Source organism: Camelus ferus, chromosome 19 (assembly GCF_009834535.1).
Source record: "Camelus ferus isolate YT-003-E chromosome 19, BCGSAC_Cfer_1.0, whole genome shotgun sequence".
Lineage (NCBI taxonomy): Eukaryota > Metazoa > Chordata > Mammalia > Artiodactyla > Camelidae > Camelus > Camelus ferus.
In genome coordinates, this window is record NC_045714.1 from 22,066,531 (window position 1) to 22,093,238 (window position 26,708).

The 26,708-nt window shown below is 41.1% G+C and overlaps 1 protein-coding gene across 3 annotated transcripts in view; it reads right to left on the reverse strand.

Moving 5' to 3' along the window:
* Positions 1 to 26,708, reverse strand: part of MACROD2 (mono-ADP ribosylhydrolase 2) — a 1,866,240-nt gene that overhangs the window by 545,445 nt on the left and 1,294,087 nt on the right. For all 3 annotated transcript variants that reach the window (XM_032461806.1, XM_032461805.1, XM_032461804.1), the window contains exon 7: positions 7,622 to 7,652. In XM_032461806.1, the coding sequence (XP_032317697.1) occupies positions 7,622 to 7,652 (31 nt within the window). The remainder of the gene's footprint in view (positions 1 to 7,621; positions 7,653 to 26,708) is intronic.

Genomic DNA, 26,708 nt, shown 5'->3' on the forward strand with positions numbered 1-26,708 from the left:
AGAGATCCAAGGTGTAAGAAACTATTTTATTCAGTTGTAAAGATTCTAAGGAAACTTTCTTCACCTGTTCAGGATGCTTAGTCCATATTCATATTATCATTCTCTATCTCTCTCAAAATCCACCCTCCTATGATCAGACTCTTCCCTAAACTCACATTCCTCTAAGGTTTTTTGGTACACAGGATGTTGATCTACATCTGTTCAAGATCTCTGATTTGTTTACAGATGGATGTAGCCTCAGGGGCTTAACGTGTTACAAAAAAAAAAAAATTGCAATTGGTTCCTCCAAGGATTTCAATGGAAATGGGCTAGAATTAAGAATGTAATAAATGATTCAATCATTTAATCATTCTCAATATATGGGTTTTAGTTTCCACTGATGTGTCTGCAAATTGTGCCAGAAGTATAGTACAAAAATGCAAACACAATTGATGCAAGATCTAAAAGTCTGTCTAATAATAGGTCACTGTACAGATGCTTTAAGAATTCCATACTTTCAAGTTTTTCAGGATTCAGAATTATAAATGCATTTTAATAAAGTAGATACTATCAAAATCACCAAGTAGTCTTGCAAAATAAGGACTATCATTACTTAAAAATATTTACTGATTCTGGGTAGAATCAAACTGCTCCAGAACTAAATTACCTATGAGGGACCTGTTTGATTTAATTTGCTTTTCTTTTCCCCTTGAGCTATGATATCTAGAAGTTCATCATAATTCAATGTCCTCTTCCTGCCACATAACAGAATTGTAGTCAAATACATGGAATTAAAGCTACACTAAAATTCCAATCTCTTTTGCAGTTAGGTTGGTCATGAAGCCAATTATTCTCTGTGAAAGGCAGATGGAAGTGACAAGTGCTACTTTGAGTCCAGGGACCATAGGGTGAGGGGGTTGCGCATCCTATGTGTTTCTTTGGCTAGAACCAGGAAAGGTAACTGTGTGTGAATGATGCTTTAAGAAACTCAGAGAAACTACTTGACATTGTGGTAGATTAATTGCTCCTTGAATGATAGAGTGGAACAAATCCTTCCAAAGCAGAATGCTCACTTCAGAACTGTTAGCACTGAGGGAAATCAACATCTATATTCACTAAGCCTCTCTATTTTGGAGTCTCTTTGTTACAGCAGCTTAGCTTTACCCTAACTAATATGGTCTCTTTCAAATGCATTTCAAGATGTTTTTTTAAAAATAGAATCATTGACTAAAAAGGATTTGACATGAAAATCACTGTCCTAAAGAGCTAAACGTCCTTGACTTTTCTAAGAACCGTCAGAATTATTTCTAAAGAGAGCTGAGCTATATTTATTTAAAGTCACCCTTTAGATATGAGTATGTATAAAGAGCGAAAAAAAAAAAAAGGAAAAGAAATGTCATTCAAGACTGGATGAGAAAAATGGGCAACTGCATGGAAATTATTTCACTGATCAAATGGAGAGTGCTGTCAATTCGTAGACACCGTCAAACGTTTCTCTAAGGACAGCGTCTTGCTGGTGTTCTTATTTTTCAACATGGCTGAAAGATACTCCCAGGGTTACTGCTAAATGGATAGTCACTATAATTTACTGAAGTGGTTTTCCTATCTCCTTAAAAGGCTTACTTACATACTGTTTTAATACATCTTCTATAAAAAAAGCCATTTTTTAAAAATGCAGCATAACAATAAGTGGCAGCCTCTGAGGAAGTTGGAAGGGTTAGACTTCATTTGTGCCATTTAGTCCTAAGACAAATTTTTACCCTGACACAGTTGCAAGGAGGTAGACATTCAGATCTCAGAAACAGTAACAAAGTTGTAATCTTTATTACTCTTTGAAACATTTAATCTTTTAATTAGGTCCTAAAATTGTTCAATTTGAACAGAACATAAGGGGAAATGACACCGGTTTCTTGAGGTTTCCAGGATTTTCATTCCTTTTGGCAGACCCCCTAGGGGAAGCCTGCTTATGGGTTTCACTGTCACTTTTATGTAAGTTGAATTAGCATATCTTGTTGCTGGACACTGGAGACTATTTTCCAGTGCAAAGGTAGTACTTTTGATTTCTTAGCTTGGTGTCTTTTTATTATTAAAGATTCATGCAGCTTAGAGAGACTAAGAGGGGAGTTTGTACCACACTTTGCGGGATGAATGTATACATGTGTATATGTGTGACTGAATTTGCTAAAACTGTCTGTTCAAATGATAAGCACTCAGAGCATTAGAAACAATTTAAAAGCTAGAATTCTGTTCTCTGTAAAACTCCTTCTTCAGTGCTTCATAAGGATCAGCTCATAAAATAATATTCAAATGTGATATAATTAAGATGATGGGTTTAGCCCCAGGACTGCAAATTCCCAAAAGGAAGTAACTTACACTGATTCTAAGGTCACTTCACTTTGAGGGCCAGCAATTAACTCAAGGATTGTCAAGAACAATAACACTTCCTATGGTGGGCGTACTATGAGCAGGACAAAAAACATAGGATGTCATAGAAGAGAATTTATGAGCGAGAACAGTCGTCATTAGACCACCTGAAAGGAAGTTTTCAAAGCAGATGGAAATATCAAAGGGAAGAGAAGAAAGCCAGATGGAGGAGGGGAGCTGTCACGGGGCTGAAAGGGATGAGCACACATTTTTGTCTATTTTGCTCTGGTTTCCAAATGTATTACACAAGATAACTCTTCCAGCAAGCCCAGAATTGCACAGCAGTGGTTGTCACACCCTCTGAAATCTGTCTGCATTTAAAGCTGACAGAGGGCTCACCCTTAGCATTGCCGTTGGAGAATGTCCTGGTTTCTTTCCAAGTCACGTCTGTGAATTTAGACAGATGTAGTGATAAAAATATTTGCCGAGTGGATACAAGGTTAACGAAACATTGCATTGGTCTCTCTCTCTCTCTTTTTTTTTTTAACCAGTTAGAAGCAGAAGAGCAAACTTGAATGCAAATGAGGGACTCAATTAGAAAGTTGTGGAAGGATTTCATGGAAAGCCAGGGGAGACCAGGTGATTTGACAGAGACGAGCTTTCTGCGTTGATAACAGAAGTGTAATGAATGAATATGAAAGCTGCTTTCCCTAAGATATGCTGCTTTTAAATTCTTTCTACAGATTTCCAGCCAATAACTCAATGTTTGAAATTCCTTCTTCTCTAAAAACACCATCTTGTACCTGGAAAAGAAGATTCAAGATTTTTTTCTTCTTCTTCTTCTTCTTCTTCTTCTTCTTTTTTTTCCTCCAGAGAGAATATTTTCCCAATTACTCAAGCGATGCACTTTTCCACCTGGACTTCATTTCTGTTAACTATATTGACTCTCATAAAATGGACTAAAATTATTTTCACTGTTCACTTTTCAGTAAAAATTCCGTTGCTATGTATCATGTCTAGCCTCCTGTGTTAAACTCATTAGCACCAGAGCGTCCAGGTTGGGCTCAAAGGGCAGAAGGCACGCACAGGATCTGAAAAGTCCATCAGGGAAATTCGAATCCGTCCCTCTGAGACAGGTGCAGCAGCCAATTCACATCTTTAACTGGGATCAGGAAGCTTAGAGCCCCCGTCAGCCTCATCTGGATCTCTTTTTCCAAAAGTAACACAGGCCTTTCTTTGCTGTTTTATCAAATGTGAGTTTTCATCCTGCGTGTAAGCGGGCAGTCTGGTGCCCAGTGGACCCATCCTGGAAACATCACACTGGGGCAGCAGCAGCAGTCACTGAAAAGTCAGAGTGGAAACATCTGGCTCCTCTTCCAGGAAAACTTCAAAGCAGGCAGGGCCCACTCCCATGTGCTTCTCCCTTAAATCAGGCCAAGTTACATGGTCGATATTTTTCAGTCTGTGTCTTGCAAAAAGGTGAAGCTGGCTTTGTCCCCAAAAGCCTAGAGAGTGAGGAGAGGCTGAGGGAGGAACTGGCTTCTGCTGTGCGGCCAGTGTCATAGTGCCGGTGTGCCCACATCCTCCAGACACGCTTTGAGTGTGGTGATGACGTCTGGGTTTCCGCAAAATGGGAATGCTTACTGCTGACATGGCCCTAGAATGAGATCATCTTGGCAATTCAGTAACTCAAACCCCTTCCGAGGGTGGTTCTGCCATCATCAACATTTTAGTTCTAATGGAAGAACAAGAGTCACATTGAGTTTGTGGGCCATCAATCTGAAAATCAAGGTCAATCCAAAGCAAAAAGGCATCTGAGAAATTGCAGCAGATGGAGAGGGAGCCCGGGCTAGGTGAGACTCGTCGAGAAAAGTAGGGATAGCACTTCAGCAGCAACAGTACCTCCAGGGCTGACCATCCCATGGGCCATAATAAATCACTAACAAGTCTTTTCTTCAGTGAAATAAAGTGCTGTATTGCTCTTGGCTTTCAAACTGAACAAGGTCTTGAGTTTTCATTTTACCTTGTCAAGGTGAGCATTGCCGGGGCTACAAATACCACTCCCAGTCTGAGAATGCTTTTCAGAAGCACATATGTTTTTTACTAAAATACAGATGTTTGCCTGTTAAGAAAATGCCAATTAGGTAGTTTTCCCTACCTGTTATTTTGCCTGTCAACAATTCTGATTTTTGCATCATTAGTTAGGCAACACTTTGGTTTATAATCATTATCACTGCCATGAAACAGCAGTATTTCCTGAGCTTTCTCCAGAAGACACAATGCTAGGCACTGGGTGTGCACAGTACATGCACAAGTGAATCTCAGCTCATGAAAAATTTCCAAACTGGCTATGAACATGGGATGTATAAACAAAAATCTGTGGAACAATATGAAGAGGTGGGTGTTCATTGTCCAGATTACAAATGATGAAAGATATCAAAAGATGTAATGACTATCAAGAGTTGGCAGATTCAAGGAGGATTTCTCAGAGATCAAACTTCAACCTATATAAGTGTGATGTGGTGTGTTTTTGTTTGGGGATTGGGGTGGAGAGCAGGGGTGGTGAGGGGGTATGTGTGAGTTTGGTACTTGTGCATGTGTTATAAGGAAGGGACACAGACTTGGACCTGGGAAGGTCCATGCCAGTTTCCGAGATTCATCATTTGTAGGTAACCAATGTGTCCATGATGGGTGGGTGCCAAGAAATTTCTCAAACTATATTCTGGAGAAAACACTAGTTCTGAGAAAGGTTGAGAGAATAATCATTTCTATGGTCAAATAACTTTAGGAAATGGTACAAATTAAATCCCCCTTTTCAAGATACAAAGGTAAACGCTCATATAAAATTTGGGGCACAGAAATTCACATCCTCAAGAAGAGATTTTTTTCCCCTCTTCACAAATTTTGAAAACACTGGTTTAGGGAGATACATAAATTGCATATCCTTCTGTCTAGAAAGAGTGAATGTTAACCTGCAACTAATGGAATGTGATCAAAGGCTCCAGAGCAGATGGAAAACATACACGAAGTGGTATTTTAGGAAAAATTCATGAAGTGAGGTTTAGACTGTGGAACAAGAAGGGGAAGGCTATCCTGAATGTTTGCTCTTAATCTGTCTAGTATGATTTACAAAGTGTCAGGAGTTTTATTTGCTTTTATTTTATTTTTTTTAATTCTTTTTAGCTGTGGACCACATTTTTTTTTTTTTTGAAGTATTCTTTCAAATCCCAATATATAAAGATACAAATCAAACTGATCTGGATAAAAGAGGAGGCAAAACTGAATTCTGAATAAGAGCAAGAAAACAACTGATCTATAAAATATGAGTACTTAGGAGAGAACCAAGGACTGATCAGAAAGCTAGTTTCACAAGGGACATAGGAAATGATTTTTGAGTTGCAAAATGCCAAAAGGTCCATCAGCTGAAGACATCTGGAGTAATCTGAATGGTACTGAAGGCCTCATGGAGCTAAAAATAAATCCAGGCTTCAAGATCAGGTGGGTCTAAGCAGAGGCAAGGTGGCGCCGACTCTGCGGGTCATCAGCCTCATAGAGAGGAGTCGCCAGGACTTGCGAACTACCTTCTTTGACCTGGCATTGTGAGAACTGATACAGCTCCCCTGGCGGCAGTCCTAAAAACCAACCGTGGTGACGTCCGCCAGTGCCCTTCCAAAGTCGTCAGTGTCTCCCGCCCATCCTACACAGCACAGAACAAACCCAGCGACTATGGACTGAGCCATATTACTTCCTCTCAGGGGAAACCCCTGTCCTTCAGGGACTAAAATTAACCAAGGGCTGTTTTAGTGTTTGCTATCCTCTCTTGAGCCTTTCGTTTTACTGTCCCTCCTCATCTTCCTTTACTTTTCTATCTCCTTTTCCTTCAATTCCCCCCTCTTTTTACTGCACCGTGTTAATTCCACCTTCTGAAATTCTTTGTACATGACCATAAAATTCTCAGAGACAAAGCAGACATCAACAAGACGACAGAGTATTGTTTTTCGGCGGTTGGGTTTTTGTTTGCTTTTGTTAAGGAAAATCAAGCTTGTCATGAAAGAGTATTCTCAAAATCAGACCAATCTCTGCAGTGGAGTCTGATCTGACTTTAGACAAGGTGAAGTGAAGACTTTAGGCTCTTGACCGGAGAAAGCTTTGCGTGCGATGCTTTCTTTAAGCAAATATTTAAGAGTTCTAAGCGGGCACCTGTGAGGCAGACAGAGTGGCCATGATGGGGCTAATGGTACAGGTGGTCTAGCTTAGCCCACCAGCCCAGTGTCCACTGTGTTTCCACAAAGGCAGGCTATGATGGAATCCAGAGAGAAGAAAGGCACGCCTTAAATTTGTTAACACTGTGACCAAGTCTTTCCCCATTTAATTTGATGCAGGCTTATATTTTTCACTTTATTCTCACCAAAACCTTCAGAAGAAATACCAGATTAAGAGGAAATAAGACTCCTACCTCTGACATCAATTTTGCTATCCCTCCGCTATTGTAACGAACTTAAACTGTTTCTTTACATTTGTACAAATTTTATTTTTCAGTTAAGAGTCTCCATGTGAGAAATCTGAGCTCAGAAATGTCGTAATCTATTTTGTTTGATCAGAAAACCCTAAAATGAGAAACTCCATTTTACCTGAATATCGTAAAACAGATTTATTCCCGTCTTGAGAGAGAGGCATAGGGAAATGTCATTGCAGGTGAAAGCATATTTAGAGAGCTTCAGGCTAGTGAAAACAAGTGATTATAAAAAACATTCTGCTTCCATCTGTAAGTGAAGCAGCCACTACTTAAGCAACCAATACCAGAAAAAAATTTGCATCTTATTAAAAGTACCTATTTTTATTAACAGTCACATCTTTGTTTTTTAATTTAAATGTGCATTTTGATGTTTCTTTTATTTTGTAATTCACAACAAATAATGAAAATGCTAGGTTTTATATGCATTATGATTCATCTAACAGAAAAAAACTGACTTTATTAAAGAAAACACTATTAGAGGTCAAATCCTACTAGAGCAAAAGTTTTTATTTAACAAAAGACATTAAGTGCAGTTCATCTAATCATTGCAAATGATATGCAATGTAAGATTCAGTAAGACACAAAGAAATCCAAAAAGCCTCTTGAGATCCCTCAATGGGATTTGACCTGCATTCTGAGTCTCTTTAAAATCACAGCTAACTATATCCATCAAAGAACCTCTTATTTTTCCTGTTAACCTCACCTTTAGCAACAAAGAAAAAAAAAAAAAACACAAACATGATCAAAAACTAGATGGCTTACCGTAAATGCCTGTTGAGATGCAGGGAAATGCCTGTGAATAAATCACAAAAATAACAATAAATTTTAAAGGAACAACTCTCCCAACCCCTGACATCATCAATTTCAAAGTCTACTTTGCTTGATCAGGGGATGCCCCCTTTTCACATCCTCAAGAGCTCTGAAATCCCACTCAGTTGAAGGAGGAGACACCATGGAAACGGCATTGTTGAGTAACTGAAAACTTTTCCTTACCAACAATCATACCATCTGGCAAGAGCCGACTGTTAAATTTTCAGGAATCTTGTGAACCAATTGTTAAACATAGTTACTATTAAGAAATTAAATCACATAAACCTGCAATGATGAAAGTCATATCTAAAACAGTCAGTAATCATTGCTTCCTAACTATTTTGCTACATTTTACTATTACCTCTGCTCCTGAGATTACTATGTCTGTTATATGAACCTGATGGAAATACTATATACTGGTGTATTACTGGGCATCCTGTCCCAGCTACTTGTTAAGTGACATCATGCTGGGAGCTTAAAATTCAAAAATATCAATCAACACTCATGCATGAGTCAACTGTTGTCAATGGACACAAAATTTTGACAAAATATAACAAACAAATTCTGTAAGAATCAATTGGCTACATAAGATTATAGTAAAGGGTATTGTGTATTTCTATTCTCTTGTTTAAGTTGTGTGTTACATATTATTTTTAATCAGTAAAATTTAAAAACAAACAGATACATACATACTCATTTTTGTTTTAGAATCCCTTTTAAACATTCCCTGGCACATCACTGGCACACAGAATTTTTTTTTTTAGAATGACAAACATTGCACTAGAAATTCTAAAAACTCCAATGCTGTTGACTGTGATAACTAATATTATAATTGGGCTCAATGATAATAAAATAAGTCTTTTTTTCTTTATATCTTCGGGTTATATGTGTCCTCCATTTTATTTGCCTTTACATTTTTATAGACTACATGTTTATTCTCTTTACTTAGGTGTTCTATTTAAAAAGTCATAATTTATGTGATTCTGCTTTAGAGAGAGCAATAATTGACTCTGTTAGGTTTACCTATATATCTGCAAGGTGATTTTTTGTTGTTGTTTTCTTTTTTGTTTTTGTTTTTCGGTACCTTTACTAGTAAAAGTCTCTGTTTCTAAGGAAAAAATGGGACAATTTTTGGAATGGAGTAGGAGATAATTTTTAAATGAATTAGTAAGTTAATTCTTTGATTCCTTAGGTTCTTAAAGTGTCAGTAAGGTCTAAAGAATGTTCTTTAATGATTCAATCCATCTAGTGACACAGAACCATGAAGAGATAGTGCGGGGAAAATCTTCCCGAAAATACTGTCATCTTTTTACAGGCATTCACCAAGGTGATCAGCAGGCTGTAGTCTGAGTGTGGAAATCACTGCACGCTGAGTGTAAGCAATTTGTTGCTAACAGTAAGGGCTGGAAGTTCAGGAATGGCTTGCTGAGAAAGACAAATTAGAGAGGACTCAGAGTCATCCCTGTAATTTGCACTCTGCCCATTCATGTTTCATTATGCCTTTTAAATGAGGTAGAGAGAGGTGAGTTTGCAGCTCGTGCCCCAGGAATTCATGGAGGCAAACTGAACATGTAAATATGCATCTTGCATTCGGGGTAGACAAAGAGAAAAGTTTGAGAAATTCTGCATTGACCTGTTAAGCGAAAACTAGAAGATACCGCAGTGTTTTCGACAAGCAAGTCCACTTTAAATCCCACCTGGGTGTCCTTCCCCTTCACCATGTTGAGGAGTTTATTTAACTGACCAGCAGTGTCTGCATCAGGGCTGATTCCTGTGGTGGGCACTGCAATGCCCACCAGGCTCTGCTTCAAGGGGGGGTCTGTTGCCCCAGAGCATGGTCTCCTGACCTTGGCACTATTGATATTTGGGGCCAGGTAATTCTTTGTCTGGGGGGCTGCCTTGTGCATTGTGAGATGTTTAATGGCCTCCCTGCACTCTCTCTACTTGATAGAAGCATGTTGTGACAATCAAAAACATTCCCCAACATTGTCACATGTCTCCTCGGGGCCAAAATCACCCAATTGAGGACGGTGGCCCTAGAATCTAGCACGTGGACCCCAGCAGTGCTGTCAGCAGACAGCCTTCAACCAGCAATCTCTTGCAGGGGCTGCCTCGGGGGCAAAGAGCCACCTCACCGGGGTCATATCCTTTCCCAGGACAGCCCACATCCCATAACCAACCAGAGCAGAGTTCAAAGGTCTTGGCTCATCTTGGCTCAGACCAGTGAAGCACTGAAGGGCCCTGCCAGCTCCAGAGACCCCCACGGGGTGAGCGAGACCACCCCTGCAACTTCAGAATTGAGTCCGGAAGTATCAACTGCCATGTCCGTTTTCACAGGGACAAGTAGCTTCAACTGGAAATGACTTTGTTGCCTTGAATGTGAAGACCAACAGTTGTGCAGTGGAGGATGGCTTTGGTAATAGTATTGTATTAATTCAGACAAAAAGGCAATGATAAAGGAGAGACAGGATTACAATATAGTGGAAAAATTCATTGTCTGTAAAACAACTCTGCATATAATTCAGCCAAGCTCAGTGTCCTCACTGATCACGTTTTATTACTTGAGAGAGAGAGCGAGAGACAAAGAGAGAAAGATTGAGAAACAGTGAGCAAGGGAACTCAGTGAAAGGTTGTTACAGCACATGGCCTGGGTTCTTTGCTATGATACATTTCCGATGGGACCACCAGAAGTGAGTAGCATGGGATTTCTTTATTTCCAAGTTATATTTAACATAACCATCTCCCACAAAATTCCTCTCCTGTGGAAGAATGATAAATTGTACCAAAACCCAGGCCAATTGGTGCATATAACTCAGCAGTCACCTGTAGGACTTGGGGAATGATGTCGTCAGCCCAATTTGTAAGGCTCCAGACTCTCCTTCCAGCAAGCCCCAGGAGCAAGACCTCTCTGCGCTAATCAGAGCCAAGCAGGCAGCCATCAGAAACTTCTTAACACTTGACTTTTAGCCATTTTTTAAAACAAATCAGCTTGCACTGCTCTCTTGGGGAAAAAATAAATAATCATTTGACTTGGAGAATGAGAGGGGACTTTTCTTTTGTGAAATTACAGACTGGGCCAGCACCTGGAAAATACTTCCTTAGCCCAGCATGCTGGTTTCAGGTACATTTGCAGAAACACTGAAATCCTTGAGGCTGTAGACTGTGCCTCCCAAATTCTTGAATGTCTGTCTCCACTTCTCACATTTCTGTCTCACCCATCTGAGGGCAAGGAAAGAAATACCCCTCAACTTTCCTTGTCTTGACCCTATCAGTGCCTCAAAACCAAGGCAAGAAGCCCTAAGCCACCATCATAACCATCACGCGCTTTTCCTCAACCCCTGATTCTCGGTTCATGCAACCCTGCAAGGTGGGAATTGCTTCCTCTTCTCCTTATCCGTGGTCCTGACCATCCACCCGTTGTTTATGCAGAAGCCTTGGTGTCTCAGCAGGACGGACCCACCCTCAGCCCCACAGGAAAGTGTTGATTGACAGAAATAAGTAGGACACGTCTCCCTCAGCCGCAAGGATAGAGAGGTGGAGAGTTCTGACATCACTGAGCTGATGGTGTAAATTAACTGTAAAGTGTCACAACCTCTAGACTCTTTCAATTGCTGAGCCAACACCTTTCTCATTGTTTAGTCAGTTTCAGTTTGAGTCTCCACTATTTGCAAGAAAAGCATGCTACCTGATTCTCCTTCCCTTTGAGTGAACCACTAAGTAAGAGGGAGCTCTGTAAGGGGAAGCCGAACCTGTTTTCCTCTCATTTAGGATTTTCATTGCATACTTATTGAAATTGTTACTTTGGATTTATTTAAATAATTTCTTAAATCACATCTTGCTCTAGAGCATAGATAAAAAGGAGATAAATTGGTTGCATTTTGTTCCAACTTCCTCACATTAAGAGTCCAGTACTTCCTAATCACTTTTCAAAACAGAATCCTAGATATGTTTTTCCAGAGTTTTCTTCCTGTGCTCTCAAGAGTGGCAGTGTCGAGGCAGTCCTTCAGGAGCGCTTCCCTCTCCACTCTGGACTCTTCTTCCAAGCCTGTGATGCCCTCTCTGAAAGTTTTGAAGCTGGCTTCTTCTTTGTTGCCAGCAAAAGTTTCCAGACAACATTGAGGATGTACACCTGCTCCTCAGATGGTCCCATGTTGTTTGGTTGGTTGAAAGTCAAGGGGTTGCAGCTGTCTGGTCAATGCATGTGGGATGACAAGCATGCACCAAGCATGCACGTGTACTGGGGTGAAACCTTATCACGACCATCATTAACTGTAAAACATCCCAGGCTCTAAGGGGCATCCTTCTTTCCAAGAAGTTAGAATATGAGAAAATGTGCGTCAGTGAAATTCAGGGTACGGTTCCTTGTCTTTAGATGTTCAGTTATCAGCATCATAGGTTGTGCCAAAGTCCCATTACCCAGGAGGAAATACTTGTGTACTTCTCAAACTCAGATTTGCCTAAGTTGAGGAGTTTGCAAGGTATTTTGAGGTAGCAAACAAATAGTCATGGCCCATATCAGTGGAATATCTATACATTATTTTTTATTCCCCATTATTTTTCCCAAGTCTTCAGCTCTCCTTCCATCTATACCTTTTGCTGCAGGATTTCACAGTTCTTCCACAAAGGTGTGATGCTTTTTCCTTGTCTTTCCGTGATGAGGGATCTGAGCATATAACTTGGCTTGGTCAATGCAGAAATAGTAAACATGACATTTAGGCTTGAAATATTGCAATCCTATCTTTGGAGGAGAAACATGAGAAGAACAGTCTTCGTGTGGATGCTGGTCCAGAGAGGTTGGTGGAGCAGATCAACTTAACCCAGCCTAGATGAGCTGTGCCCCAACTAACCCACTGGCGAGTGAGCAAGGAGAACATGCTTACTATTGAGCATCACTAAGGTTTGGAGTTGTTTGTTACACAACATTACCATGGTGATAGCAATGACATAAATATGCTAAAACTATAAGTTATCATAATGTGTTATAACAAGAAATATTGGTTTTTCACTTAGGGTGATGATATAAAGTTTCCTTTGAAAATAAAAATAACAAAGATTCAATTAAATATTAGATAATTATTATATTAGAAGATGGAATATGAATGCTTAAAGTTAGGGAAATACTGATGCAGTAAATAAAGCTTTGAATTGGAAGCCAAGAGACCAGGGTCACTCACTCACTATAAGTCTGACAGCCAACAGCACAGCCCCTCAATGCCTCAGCTTCTCCAATTATATAAGGGGCACAGTTTGACCAGATGGCTTATTCAGCTCTTATATCTAAAATGCTATGAAATAGCCTCTTATCCTTCTCCAAAGCTCAGAATAAAGGTAATGAAGAAGTAAGCAATTTTATAGCATCCTGAATTCCCCACAAATTGTAACAACAATAATAGCCATCATTCTTGAATTACAGTAGGTCCCCCCACCAATTCCATCCACATTTTGCTTTCCTCTGTTTCCATTTTGCATGGTCAACTGTAGGCAGAAAGTATTAAATGGAAAATTCCAGAAATGAACAATTCATAAATGTTATATTGTGCTCCATTCTGAGTCACATGATGAAATCCAGGGCCATCTCACTCCATCCTGCCCAGGATGTGAATTGTCCACGGATCCCGCCCGTCAGTCACTTAGTAACTGTCTCAGTTATGAGATAGACTGCTGCAGTAATGCAGTATCTTGGTGCTTGTGTCCAGGTAACCCCCATTCTACTAAATCATGGCCCCACAAGCACAAAAGAAGTGATGCTGGCAATTTGGATGCACCAAAGGGAAGAGGTGAAAGTTCTCAACTCAGCAAGGAAAGAAAAACAATCGTGCTGAAGTTGCTAAGACCTATGGTAAGACCAAATCTTCAATCATGAAATTGTGAAGAAGGAAAAAGAAATTTGTCCTAGTTTTGCTGTCGTACCTCAAACTGCAAAAGTTACAGCCATGATGTGCGATAAGTGCTTAGTTAACATGGAAAAGGCATTAAATTTGTACAATAAGGTATTTTGAGAAAGAGAAAGAGAGACACTACATTCACAAAACTTTCATGATAGTACATATTGTTATAATTCTCCTACTTTATTATTAGGTATTGTTGTTCATCTCTTACCATGCCTAATTTATGAAATGAGTTTTATCATAGGCATGTATAGGAAAAATCATAGTATACATAGGGTTCAATACTATCCACATTTTAAGCACCCACTGGGGATCTGGGAATGTGCCCCCCACAGATAAGGGGGACCATGTACCGCAGCGTGCTGGGCAAAAAGCTCTGTGCATATCTCAGATTCATTCTTGTGAACAATTCTGTGATAAAGAAGGTACCATCCTCTTTTTATAAACATGGAGGAGAGGAAAGCTAAGACAGTGAACTTGCTCAAGGTCACAGAAAGGAATGCTAACATATTAACTTATTATTTTGTGTAAGGAATAGCTGACTTGTTTGCCTTTAGTATTTGTTAATTACACAAATAATATGTGAATATGTTCACTTAAGTCCTAAACAAGACAGGTGCAGGCAGACAGCAGTGAGAACTGTCCCTTCCTCTGACTCAGCTAGAACACCCTCCCCTCAGGCAATGGTTCAGTGAGCACCACGCCCCTCCATGCACTTACATTTTGAAGCCTAAGATTGTGTCTTTTTCCTGATCTTTCTTGAGCCTTCAGTCCCTTCGCATCACACTTTAATAAAATCTGAAGTCAGGAGAGCGTGGCCTCCAGGTGCCCCATGATTCGGCTCCCGGCTTCCTCTCCGCCCTGCTTTCACCCCGCTTGTCCCCTTGCTCACGGAGTCCCAGCCGCACTGGTCTCCTTTTGTTCATCAAACACAGAAAACACACTCTGCTTCGGGGCCTTTGGCCTCACTGCCCCTGCTGCCCCACGCACTTCCTTTCAGGCCTCTGCTCAGATGCCACGTCCTCAAAGAGGTTCTGTCTGGCCTCTGGCTCTCTCCCTCAGGCTGCTGGGTCTCTTTTTATGACTCCTACAGCACCTGACACACAGTTGTTTGCTTGTTCATTGTCTCCTCAACTTCAGGTCCCCGACGGGCATGCAAACTCCATGAAGACCTTTGTTTTACTTACTGTGGTATCCACTGCACCTCAAACGGGGCCTGCCACTCAATAAATACCCGTAGAATAGATGGATGAATTAATGATTGAGTTATCTGGTCATACACATAGTGTCATATTTTTTCTTTGCCTACACAAGTTGGAGCATACACTGTTTTATCTTTTGAGACTAGCCTGTTCATGGACTAGGTCTTGGAGATCTTCCAGCATCAGTATCTGTCGATCTATCTCATGTTTCTAATGTCTGCATATACTGTTCTATGGCATGGTTACACTATGTTTACTTAACATGATAAACCTGTAGTTTGTTTGTAAATTTTGCTATAATACCCTGCAATAAGCATTCTTGACTACACCTTAATGTACCTAATGTATTCTGATAGGATATATTCCTAGAAATAAAATTAACTTGTTTAATCATTGAGTTAAAGGACAAGTTTAGAATTTTGAAAATACAGTCCTTCCAGCACTCTCCTCAAATACCAAAACATCCACGGATGCTCAGGTCCCGTAGGTGAAATGATGTAGTATTTGCATATATCCTACACACATCCTCCCACATACTCGAAATCCTCTCCAGATTACTTATAATACCTAATACAATGTAAATGATATGTAAATACTTGTAAATACAATGTAAATGATATGTAAATAGTTGCCAGTACATGGCAAATTCAAGTTTTGCTTTTTGAACTTTCTGGAACTTTTTTTTTTTTTTTTGGAATACTTTTGATGTTGGTTCGTTGAATCTGGAGATAGGGAACCCGTAGATACAGAGGGCTGACTACAGTGACAAACTGCTCCCCCGGAAAGATTTTTTTCAATGTAAAATCTCTTCAACAGTAGAGAAGAGTCAATAATTCCACTTTGTTTCCCCCATTACATGGGGGAAGAGAGCAAACGGATGCTGTCTCTTTAACAAATTGCCCTGGAAAATGCAAAAACTATCAGTGCACCTTCCATTCCCCGAGCTAAATAACCTGAAGGCCAAGGTCATTTAAAGGAGACTGTGAATGAGATCCCAGGGAAGCAAACGGCCAGTGAATTGCTTGGAGTGCACACGTGAGCTCATCCAGGCACCATCATTATAAGCAATAACTTTGTTTTTGTTTTCTTCATTATACCTTGGAAATAGCTGTCATAAAGTCATTTATTGCCAGCTGCTTTCAAGTTTATAACTACAACTCCATGCAGTATAAAACAAACTATTACATAGAATGGTGGCAGTCCTCTGCTAAACTTTATATTTTCCAAGAAGACAGCTGGATCCCTTCCACTGTGAATTTATTAGGATGCCAAATGTCAGAACCAGCAAAGGAAAAACTTGCCTTTTGCCTGAGCTTGCTCGTGTGACTGGTAGGAATGTTTTACTGTAAACCATACGTATGTGAAGATGAGAACAAGCCTACTGAACCCAAGAGGATGTGCATTCTCCTCCGGAATGTCTACACCTGTAAAGCCCTTTTACATAGAAGCAAAGGGAAGAAACGAAAGTTAAAAAAAAGAAACACAAACACTCGTCTCATTTTAATAGCAAACCAGTTGTGCAATACGGAGGTTCTTACTGAAACAAAATGTCCATAACACGATGGCTTTTCCACAACCGTCATCACGTCTAATTCTGGCAGTATCTGCCTCCTCCATCTTCCTCATAATTAAGTGCACATACTAGGCACGGTCTGCATCCCTGGCACCCAGAGGTGGGAGTGTGAGGGTGTGCCCTCAGGTGACTTTTCCTGTAGAGCTGGGGAAATTGGCGTAACAGCCAATCAGTCAGACCCCTTGAGAGGTAAATTACCCACTTGAGTCTGAAAGGCCCACAGATCACAGCCATTGGGAGGCCTAACTGCCTGCACGGAGGGGCCTTCCTGGCTGAAGATGGGGCAGGGGTGGCCAGAAGGGGCCCTGCACACACAGGACTGAGGGACCAAAGCCCAGCCTGAAAGGGCACGGGGCTGCAGGCCGAGATCTCTAGGACTTATGGGCCTGGCGCTTTCCCCAGCAGGGCAGAAGGGACACTGCCAGTGTCCTATCCTCGATCGTTACCTGCCGGACGCAAGCCCCACACACAGCAATGGTCCCAGGGACGCCCTCGGGCTGCTGGACTCAGAAAGCAAGGAGTCTGGGAATCCCATGCCCCCAGGGCAGCTCTAAACCAAAGTCTGATGGGTGGGGTGTGGAGGCTGTCAACACTCCCGCATCCTTGCCCTGGTGGGGACAAGGCTGAGGTGTGACCCTTCACTGTGCGGTGAGCATCACCATGGGATCGGGCCTGATAGCCGGGACTTAGCCTGGTAGCCACCCTCCCCTTCCAAGCTCAGGCTTCACTTCTCACCTGTTTTTTCCTGGGATTTTCCTAACAAATCCCTTTCCCCAAATCCTCATCCCACAGTCTGCTCTTGGGGAAGCAACACAGACATTTGATATTGTTATTAACCTCGGCTTGACTGGCAGTGAGACGGTGATTCAGGGAGAACCTCAGAAGAAACAGAGGCCAGGCTCACTTCCAGTCGGTCTTGGAGAGAGGGAGAAGGAAAAGCAGGTGGATCCTTGTAAAGACACAAGAAGGAAGAAAAAACATCCTTAAGACCATGAGCAACTAGAGAAACAGAGACCTGCTCGATGCCAAGGAGGGGCTGCCAAGGGTGCACAGTGGGCGGGAGTCAGCGGGGGACCATGCAGAAAGGAGGCGGCAGCCCATGCCGAGGGCAAGACCCCACAAAGAACGTGCACCATGTAAAAGTCTGCTAAACAAACCCAGCTAGGGGTTATTACCTACCCAGGGCTTTGAGTCAACCCTTGGCTTACTTAATAACAAGTTGTATCTCCAACTCTCTCAACTAGAACGTTGAAGACCTGACTTCCAGAGGAAGCGTTGAAGAGAATCCATTAACATCAAACAACCACAAAACAAGAAACACAGAGGAGCAGCCCCCAAATCCTGACACTCTTGGGTGGGGAGGTTATATTTCCTAAGGGTCAGTGTATGGCTTGGGCACAATGGACATTGTAACTCAACCATTTCTCAGCCAACCAGAGTCTCCAGTCTTCTTCCAAACCTCCCTAATGATATGCTAACAAACTGAGCAGCTTTGAGAAGGGGAGAGACGGGACTTAGTCAACAACGTTTACTGAAAGACCATGGAAGCAGATACCAGGGTTTCCAGAAGCTTCAGCTGTCAGGCTCTTCTCTGTGGCTTAAGCAAACAAATGGAAATAAAGGTATCACCTCATAAATTCTAAAGCTTCCTGTCTGTTTCACATGGGCTTTGCTGTCTCTCCAGTAACATGCAAGACGTAGAGGAGTCATTATTATTACTGTCCCCAGGTGGAGGGAGTAAACTCCCCAAAGTCACACAGCTACCAAGAGGAAAAGCTTAGAGGGAAGCCCTGGTCTTCTGACTCAAAATTCTCAGCACTCTCCACTGCAGAGCAGTGTGAGTGAGGTCAAAGGAGATGGGGGGGCGTGACGAGCAGAGTCCACCTTGAGCATCCCCGGTCCTTGAGGAAGGACTGACTAGAGATGAGAATTCTTTCTTGGCAATAACACAGTATGAAAACCCTTCTAGGCACTAGCTACCAGATCTTCATGCCATTAAATCTGCCATCAAACTGGAAGATTAGTGGCACAGTGCAGCTGAAGATTAGGACACTTTGAGAACCACTATGTTATTCTGTTGTAACCAATGCCTCTTTTTTTTTTTTTTTTTTTTTTTTTTTGGTCCACTGCTGCTCCAAACAATTGTAGCTCAGGCTGCATCTTCATACCCAGCACAGACTGCTTCCCTTGGGAAGCGCTGAGGTCCTTTCTTTTCTGTGCTTACTAATCTGTCACAGACCATGGAATTCAAGAGGGAATGGACTGCTAGCTTACCAACACCTATGCAGGTTTTATGCCTGCAGATCTTTTTGACACCTCTGTTCCATCTCTTACGATGTCACGTGTTCTCTCCAAAAATTGGGCAATTCCACTTTAGCCCCTCCATAATTTTGCTGTGTGAACTTGAAAACATCACATAGAAAAAGAAGGGTTTCCACATGCATACTGATACTTTTTATGTCAACTCTATGTGCAAACTCCTGACTCCAGTTCGTATTTACGGGAAGTAGGTGAGACTCTTCTGACAGTTGCTGGGGGCCTTAACTACAACGTGGTTTACAAAGAACAAGAGCTTTAAATAAAATGAGTTGTGATCATACAGCTTGAGTTGGGATGGAAGGTAATAAATTCCTCTTTCCTTAGTCACAAAGGAAGACATTAGTCAAGCCTAATGCGCACTTTATATTTAACAAGGGAATTAATTAGGGGATAATGACTAAGAAGGAGGTGTCTAAAGGACGCACCCCTCAGGAATGACTAAAGTAAAAGAAGGCAGGAAAGGCAAAGGAAAAGGAAATTGTTTGGAGTCGTATTCCCCAAGTTCACGAATTGTTACTCTGGCCTGAAAATGGCTGTGTTTTGTGAACCATCAATCACTGCAAAGAATTTTATCAACTGGAGTCTATTATGGAAATGAGGAAAAATAACAAGACAGGGAGCAGCCAGTCTGCAAGGAGAGGTCTGACAGCTCAGGCCCCAGGAGGTGAGTTATTTGTACACATTTCCCAGTGATCACTGCATTAATCCAACCAGAATCACCCCAGAACCACAAGGAAGCAGGCAGCTGGAACTTTCACTGTGCACACTGAAGGTCAGTGTTTGCCTCCTGTACTGGGAGCTGGGCAAACCAAATTTTGCAGGATGTGACACACCTGTGATTCTCTGAAAAATAGACTAAACTTTTTGTGCTACTCTTAGGCAGTAAACTTAGTGTATGCACTAAGTCATCATTATTGTTAGAGAGGCAATGAGGAGGTCACATTTGCATGGATGTATAGATGCATGGAGGAATAGGATGAAGGATGGCGAGATGGAAGGACAGATAGATGAATGGATGGATGGAGCAATTCTTGACGTAGAGATGAACACTTTTACAACCACTGGCTCTGGCAGACTTTGACTTCACTGAAAGTTGAATTTCACAAAGGAAAGGATTTCATTTTTAACCACAATGTCACAGCTGCATCTTGATTAAGGACAAACAAAATAAAAACCATCCATAACAGATGATAACCCTATCTCAGATAAAACTTATTGCAACTAAGGGTTGTATTCCTTTCAAGTGTGTGAAAGAATTTCTGCCCACTGTTTTTCCTCTCCCTCCACATCACTGTTTATTTTGGGGATTCTCTGAAAGTGGGGCACATCTTTAATATGGAAAATAATAGTTTCATTAGTAACAAATGTCACTTGACGTAACTGAAGAATGTTTCTGAGGACTCAGTAAGAAGCCAGTGATTAGACAAGTCTGTGCTAGACATTTATTCCCCAGAGTTACAAGAGCTGTCCAAGGTTCCTCCACCCCATGAAATACATTCCTTTCTCAACTAACATTTCATCATGGAATCTCTAGCTCATATCTAACAGCAGAAACTATAAATGATACCTCTTTTGGCACACTTCACACTACTTTACTGGTTTTTAGAAGCAGGAATACCTTAGAGGTGCAACTGCCCCTGGCAGATATCTGTTCCAGCTAGCCCTTGCACTTCTCGCCTTTCCACCATCTCTGATAGGGCTCACCCAGGCTCCACCTGAACTTCTCCTGGGATGGAGAGTTCGCTGGCTCAGAAGGTGCATGGACCAGTGCTTTTCAAATGTCAATGTGTAGCCACTCACCTGGACATCTTGCTAAAATGCAAATTCAGATTCAGTAGATCTGGGGTGGGCTGAGATTTTTGTGTTTCTGACAGCCTACCCTGGGATGCTAATATTGTTGATCTGTGTCTACTTACAGTAGCAAGTAACTAGACTGTAATTCCATTTGAAATCTACTTTGCAAGGTAACATCACATGAATTGAAACCTGGGGAAAGCAGGGAGATTATTGTTCCCATTTAACACGTGGATACCTGGAGTGGCAGATCTTCCAAAGCTACACAGACATTAGTAATAAACTAGGAAGATGCCAGACAATGAAGCTCATGCTCTTCCTGCCACTCTTGTACCTTCCCACAAAACTGTTCTGATTAAACACCCAGCTCCTGTCACCCTGATAAAGACGCTTGTCCTTCCGCTGACATGAACTGAATGTCAACGTTAGAGTCTCAGTTATTTCCTGGTGGGTTTATTTTATCTGTTTCTATTTGTCCATGTCACTTCTATACTTTAGACCCACAGGCCAAGTACTCCAATTTGGATTAATGTGTAGACAAGTCACTGGGGGACCTTGCTAAAATACAGATTCTTACTCAGATGGTCTGGGTTGAGGTCTTAGCTGCTGCATTTTTAACAGGCTACCAGATAATATGAATGCTGCTGATCTTGGGATGACACTCTGAATAGCAAGAGTTCAGACCGTTACTCAGTAAACTTCCACACTGTTACCCTGCTGCTCATTTTGACCTCTGTATCAGTACAACTTCTTATGGTACAAATGACAGGCAACTTAACTCCAAATGAAAGACATTTTAGTTTTTTTTTTATAATTTAAAAAATTCCAGTGATATGTGTAGCTTCAGGTAAGGCTTGATCCAGCTTCTCAATGATACCTCCAATTACTATACTAAGTGACTGCTTAGTTTAGGCTAATTGGCTGGTATGAACCACATATGCAGTAGTTGTGAACATGCTACCTGATAAGGAGGAGGTCAGGTAGTATCTCAGGTGCTTTTTTTTTTCCCTTAAGACAAAAGCTGAGGTGTCCCTTTTTGTCAAAACTGAAAGTGTTTTTTTTTTCCTTGTATTGAGAGGAATGCCTTTTAGAATGATCTCTGAGATTGTTTCTGCTCTGAAGACTATGATTTGAGAAATTTCCAAGAAATTGCTCATAATTAGAAGGCACAGAATATTAAGGGTTAAGAGAAAAACCCATGAACATATGAATTCTTGTGCCTTGCCTTTAGTTGAAATATAAGCCCACAGTTAATTTATAATGTTTCAAACTCCACTAAGGATTCTCTGAACTCTCAGCCAAATAATAATCCTCGTCAATCACATGTTAATGTTCTCTCTTCTGTCATTCCGTCCTCTTCCACTACCTCTCCCCCACTCTTGCCTAGTTTTGATTTGATTTGCCTTAATGAGGCACATTGGACCACTATCACATGACTGGCACTCTTAATCAATAACTCCAGTAAAGTTAGTAAAGGCAAGGAAAGACAAGAGTCCCTATTTTCTTTAGCTATGGTGTATTTCCCTGAGTCTGATCACTCCAGTCCTTCCATTCAGAATTCGAAAGTGCCTGCAACCATGACCCTCATTTTCATTCAGTTTTTATGTGGAGCAAAATTTGCAAAAAAAAAAAAAAAAAAAGTTTTTATATTCTTGTAAGAAATGTCATGACATTTTGCATTCTGCAGTGAATGCACAGGCTTGCAAGATTATTTTGATGTGATGGTGACTCTGTTACCACATTCAGGAACTGAAATGATAGGAGAAAATGCAAATATATTCACTAAAGGAAATCAAGGAAAGGTACTTGTTTATCATTATGGATCTTTATTCTATTTTTTGCCTCTTTAATGATAATATACAGTGTTTTCTCTTTACTTACAGTAAGGAATATTTTTGGAAAGTTATTAGAAATGCAGATATAAACATCTTTGGGTACATTTTATTAGGGAGATTTTTAAGTATGTAATGACTTGCTTATGATATTTTATGAGCTTTCATAAATGGGTCATTTGTCCAGATAAGAAATTTAGTTGTAGAATGAACACAGAGTTATATTTGGATCTTAATTACACAGACCAGAACCACTGGCAAAGTCATTAGACATAATAATTCCTTAGCTTCCCAGAAGAAAGGACTGATCAGGGTTGATCTCACTGGGGTCATTTTCTGGCTTTAAGAGATCTGAAGTTTTACCTGAGCTTTCTTAGTAACTTAAATGGTATAGTGTCTGTACCAAGATCTCAGAGTGCTGTCAGTTTCCAGGTGGAAAATAGAGTGCGAGTCTACAGAGCCGCCAGAACTTTGGAAAATCGATGAAAGCATCTGGATAAATCAACCAAATGGAAATCACTTGTAGACAAGGCTTTTCCTTAACCTACACTGTGCCGAAGCTTTGTTCACTGAGCCCAGCTGCTCTGATGGTTTAGCTCCTACATTATGACTGACTGACAAGACAAGGTATGGTCAAAAAGCAAAACATAAAGGGTATTAAACAGCTCTATTCAATGGGCTGCATTTTCTTCCCTGCTTAATCTTTTCTCCCTTATTTCAGCTTTTTTTTTTTAATACTGCAAGTACAAAATTAAAGCCCCTCGAACTTGCTTAACCTCTGCTCTGCAGGTCCTCAATTGTCTCATTAACACAAATAAAATTATAGGGTGTTTTGAGGCTCCAACTGGTGGCAACAACTAACACTACATACAGCCCTTTTCCAACAGCACTTGCAACTCTGGGAACATAATGAGAAACTACTTACCACTGATTTAACATCTGAATTTTCAGGCGTTCTTTGTCACCCACTAGACAGCTAGCATTAGAAACAATGGAGGCAGTAGGGAGGATCTGAGGACCTGCATGCAGCCACAGGTGCATGACGAGGCACAGGAATTCCTGCAGCAGCAGCTGGGGGGTAGGGTGGGGAGACACTTCCAACCCCTCTCCCATGGTGCTGTGCAACACCCAGGATTAACCCCTTTGAACTGGTCCTCCTGCGGACTGGGATTCCATGTCAGCAAGTAGTAGGTGGGCTTTACAGGCAGGAAAATGTAGGATGAACTTATGAAAAAAAATAGATGCTTCCCATTAGGTCATAGTTTTCTCACAGATCCACACGGGGTCTAAAAACACGACTGCAGTCAAAGCATAAAATCATCAGAATTTTTAGAGTGTGAAGCACTAACTAAGTAATTTGGGGACAGTTCTAACACCAACTTATTAGGCTAAATGCCATTTTGAGGTTAGAGGAAATCATATTTTTTCTATAAGATTTCTTCAAATCCATGCAACCACAGTTTTACCTTATACTTTCAATAAAAGTTTAATAAGACATCCATAGCCGGATGTAGCTTCTCAGAATTTAGCTGAGAAGAGGGATGAGCTGAGGGGATGTGGGACAGATTTTCAAAATCTGAATTTTTTATTTCATTAACAGACAAAATCAGTTCTGGCAAATTTTTTTAAGTAAGACATTGATCAGAGTAAACGCAACAACACTATATGTGAAGAATATTAAGATTCTATTTACCAAAACTTCAGACTAACAAAACAGGGAATTTCAAATCGATGAAATATTTTCCCAAGAAAGACAAATCATGATTTCTAAAGAGTTTTTGCTTTGGAATATTGCCCAGGTTGTCAGTTGGTTTTAAGTGTGTGTGCGTGTGTGTGTGTGTAAGTATACACCCTGAAGACAATTAGTTAATATCCTAATCAGGTATTCACCCTCCAGAGATGGCTACCTCGACCACATCGACTATCATTACTGAATAGCAGAAGGTCAGTTCACACGCAGAGGAGATTTTAAGAATAAGTCTTTCTTGGCGAAAGGAGAGGCACTGAGGATAAGCAGTTGGCCAGAGAAACTGTATGGGCACCATCACCTCTGCATGAGGGACGTGCGAGACTCCAGCAAGCTCAGACACCTAAGACCGTGGGAGCCCAGCCGGGGTCTGCAGCTCTGTCTGATGCCACAACTACACACTGAACGGACAGCTCCATGGCCTGATTTGCCTAGAGGACTGGCTGCTCAAAATGACCTTTCCTTATGGTGTTTGTTGGAGCATCCTGCAGATGGAAGGGTGTCACAAAACTCACAGGATAAGACGAGATGGCTATTTTTGCGACTGCTTGCTAATGGCTGCTTGCATGTAGGAGAGAATTCAGCCTGAGACGTGCTTGTATTGGAACACAGAGCTTGATACCGCTGTGAGCCATCAGTAGAAAATGGTCACTTCTTTCTACTTTTCACCCCTACCAGAGGCCAACGATATTTGACAAATGGACTTGACGACTGTTGATGGAGCTGAAAGTTGTGGGCAGAGACATGAAAACAAGGCTGGAGCAGGTGCTGGGAGGGTTGTCTCAGGAGCCTGGTAGGAGATGGCCAGTGTTCCCCAAATACACCCAAGGAAGATAACTCATTATTAACGCAGGGGTGATGTGATTTTTCCCCCATTTTAATCTAAATACAAAATATACTATCCACTCAAAAATTAATGCTACTGTATAGTATATTTTTCCTTGTCCAGATCTATTTGATGGCAGTAAGTGTCTAGAAAGCTAGAGGTGTTTAACAGTCCTATTGGGGTAGGAGGATGGGAGAAGGCTCTGGTTTGGAGGAAACGTTTTGTTCCATTACATTTATTCACATCAGTTAGCTAAGGATTTTCTCTTCTTTACAAGTATGTTTAGCATCTCTTAATTATTTTTATTTAAATCTTTCAGAGAAATTAAAAGAAAAGAAGAATTATTTTTTTAAAAAAGGAAAAGAATGAGAAATAGAGAGGGACAGATCCAGACCAAGACAGAAAACAAGGGGGGCAGATGTTAACAGCCAAATTAATATCCCAAGTTCTGAGGCTGGTTTACTTAGCTCAGCCAGTCTTGGTTATCATTATACGTAATTTGGTGTCTAGCAGACTATGTGGCTGCTCTCTCCACAGCCCCTTAGAGCTCGCTTCTCCCATGCACACCATTGCCTTCTCAGTGCAAGCCCGTGTGACTCTCTGGCCAGGATGGGTGAAGAAGGGAAGGATATTGGGGTGGGGGCAATTCTGAGATGTGTTCCCTGCAGTCTATTGGAGGAGCCCATGGGATTGTGCCCTCATTGTCCACAGCAGTCACCTGTTCAACAACACACCTGTATTGGCTTTCTGACATTCCCCTGGTTAGTTCCCAGTCCCCCATCAGCGGTTCCTCGCATGGCCTCCAAAGTTAGCTGCATGTACTCAGCGACTCACCATGTCTGCTTCTAGGGAAACCCAGACTCAAACACGTGCTCATATTAGGTATGCATGCTCAGATCAGTGCCCATAGTAAGCACACATCTCAAATTAGCCATCTTTATTCTCCCAAAGACACGAACAGATAGCCCCTGCTCCTTATTGCTATTTCCGTATTCTATTGCTATGTCCTGGGTCTCCTGCTTGGAAGAATTACAAACTGTGGCACAGTGACTCCTGGAACAGCATATAATCACTATTTCAGAACAGAAGTGAATTGCAAAATAAAAACCTTCCCTGCAACTTGATATACAGAAAATAAAGGCAAAGAAGTACACAAGTGAGAACTTAGGGAAACGTGATCTTAATCATGGTAATCTGACCAGAAAAATGACAAGGACAAGCTAAGGGTGGGTCTCATGCATTGTCAGGTCCCGGGTAGAGGTTATTTTATTGCACAAAGCCTCACAGATTGTCCATTCGTGTGCAGAAATCCAATCAGAACTGGCTTCCATGGGAACTTTTAAAATAATAATAATAATAAATTGATTTGTTATAGCTTTAATTATCAGTTGTAAGTATAAAAAGGTAAGAAGGAAATGAGGCTAAATGTATTAGTATTGGGTTAGTTAACAAGTAAATGAGATATTAGAAATAATAATTCTTTATTGGCAAAATAAGTAGTATTCAAGATACGTAGTTCAAATTGAAGCTAAGGAGTAAAAATGCCCCCACATGATGATCTGGTGGCAAGTATTTACTGTGAGACCAAAGAGACTTCCCCGAAGCAGAACAGATAAAATGACACTGTTTTCACAAGCCAACATGCTTCACCTTTTAAGAGATTCTCTCCAGATTTCCTTTGCTGGACGTACTCAAAGATAAACAGAAATACGACTCCCAGACAAATATTTACAAGTCTGAGCACCTCAGAGCTCTCTCCTCTCCATAATCTTTTGTGTATCTATACGGAGGGACACTCACTGCCGCTGGAAGATGTCGTCCCTGGAGGAGAAGGGCCAGGGGTCATCTTTAATGTGGT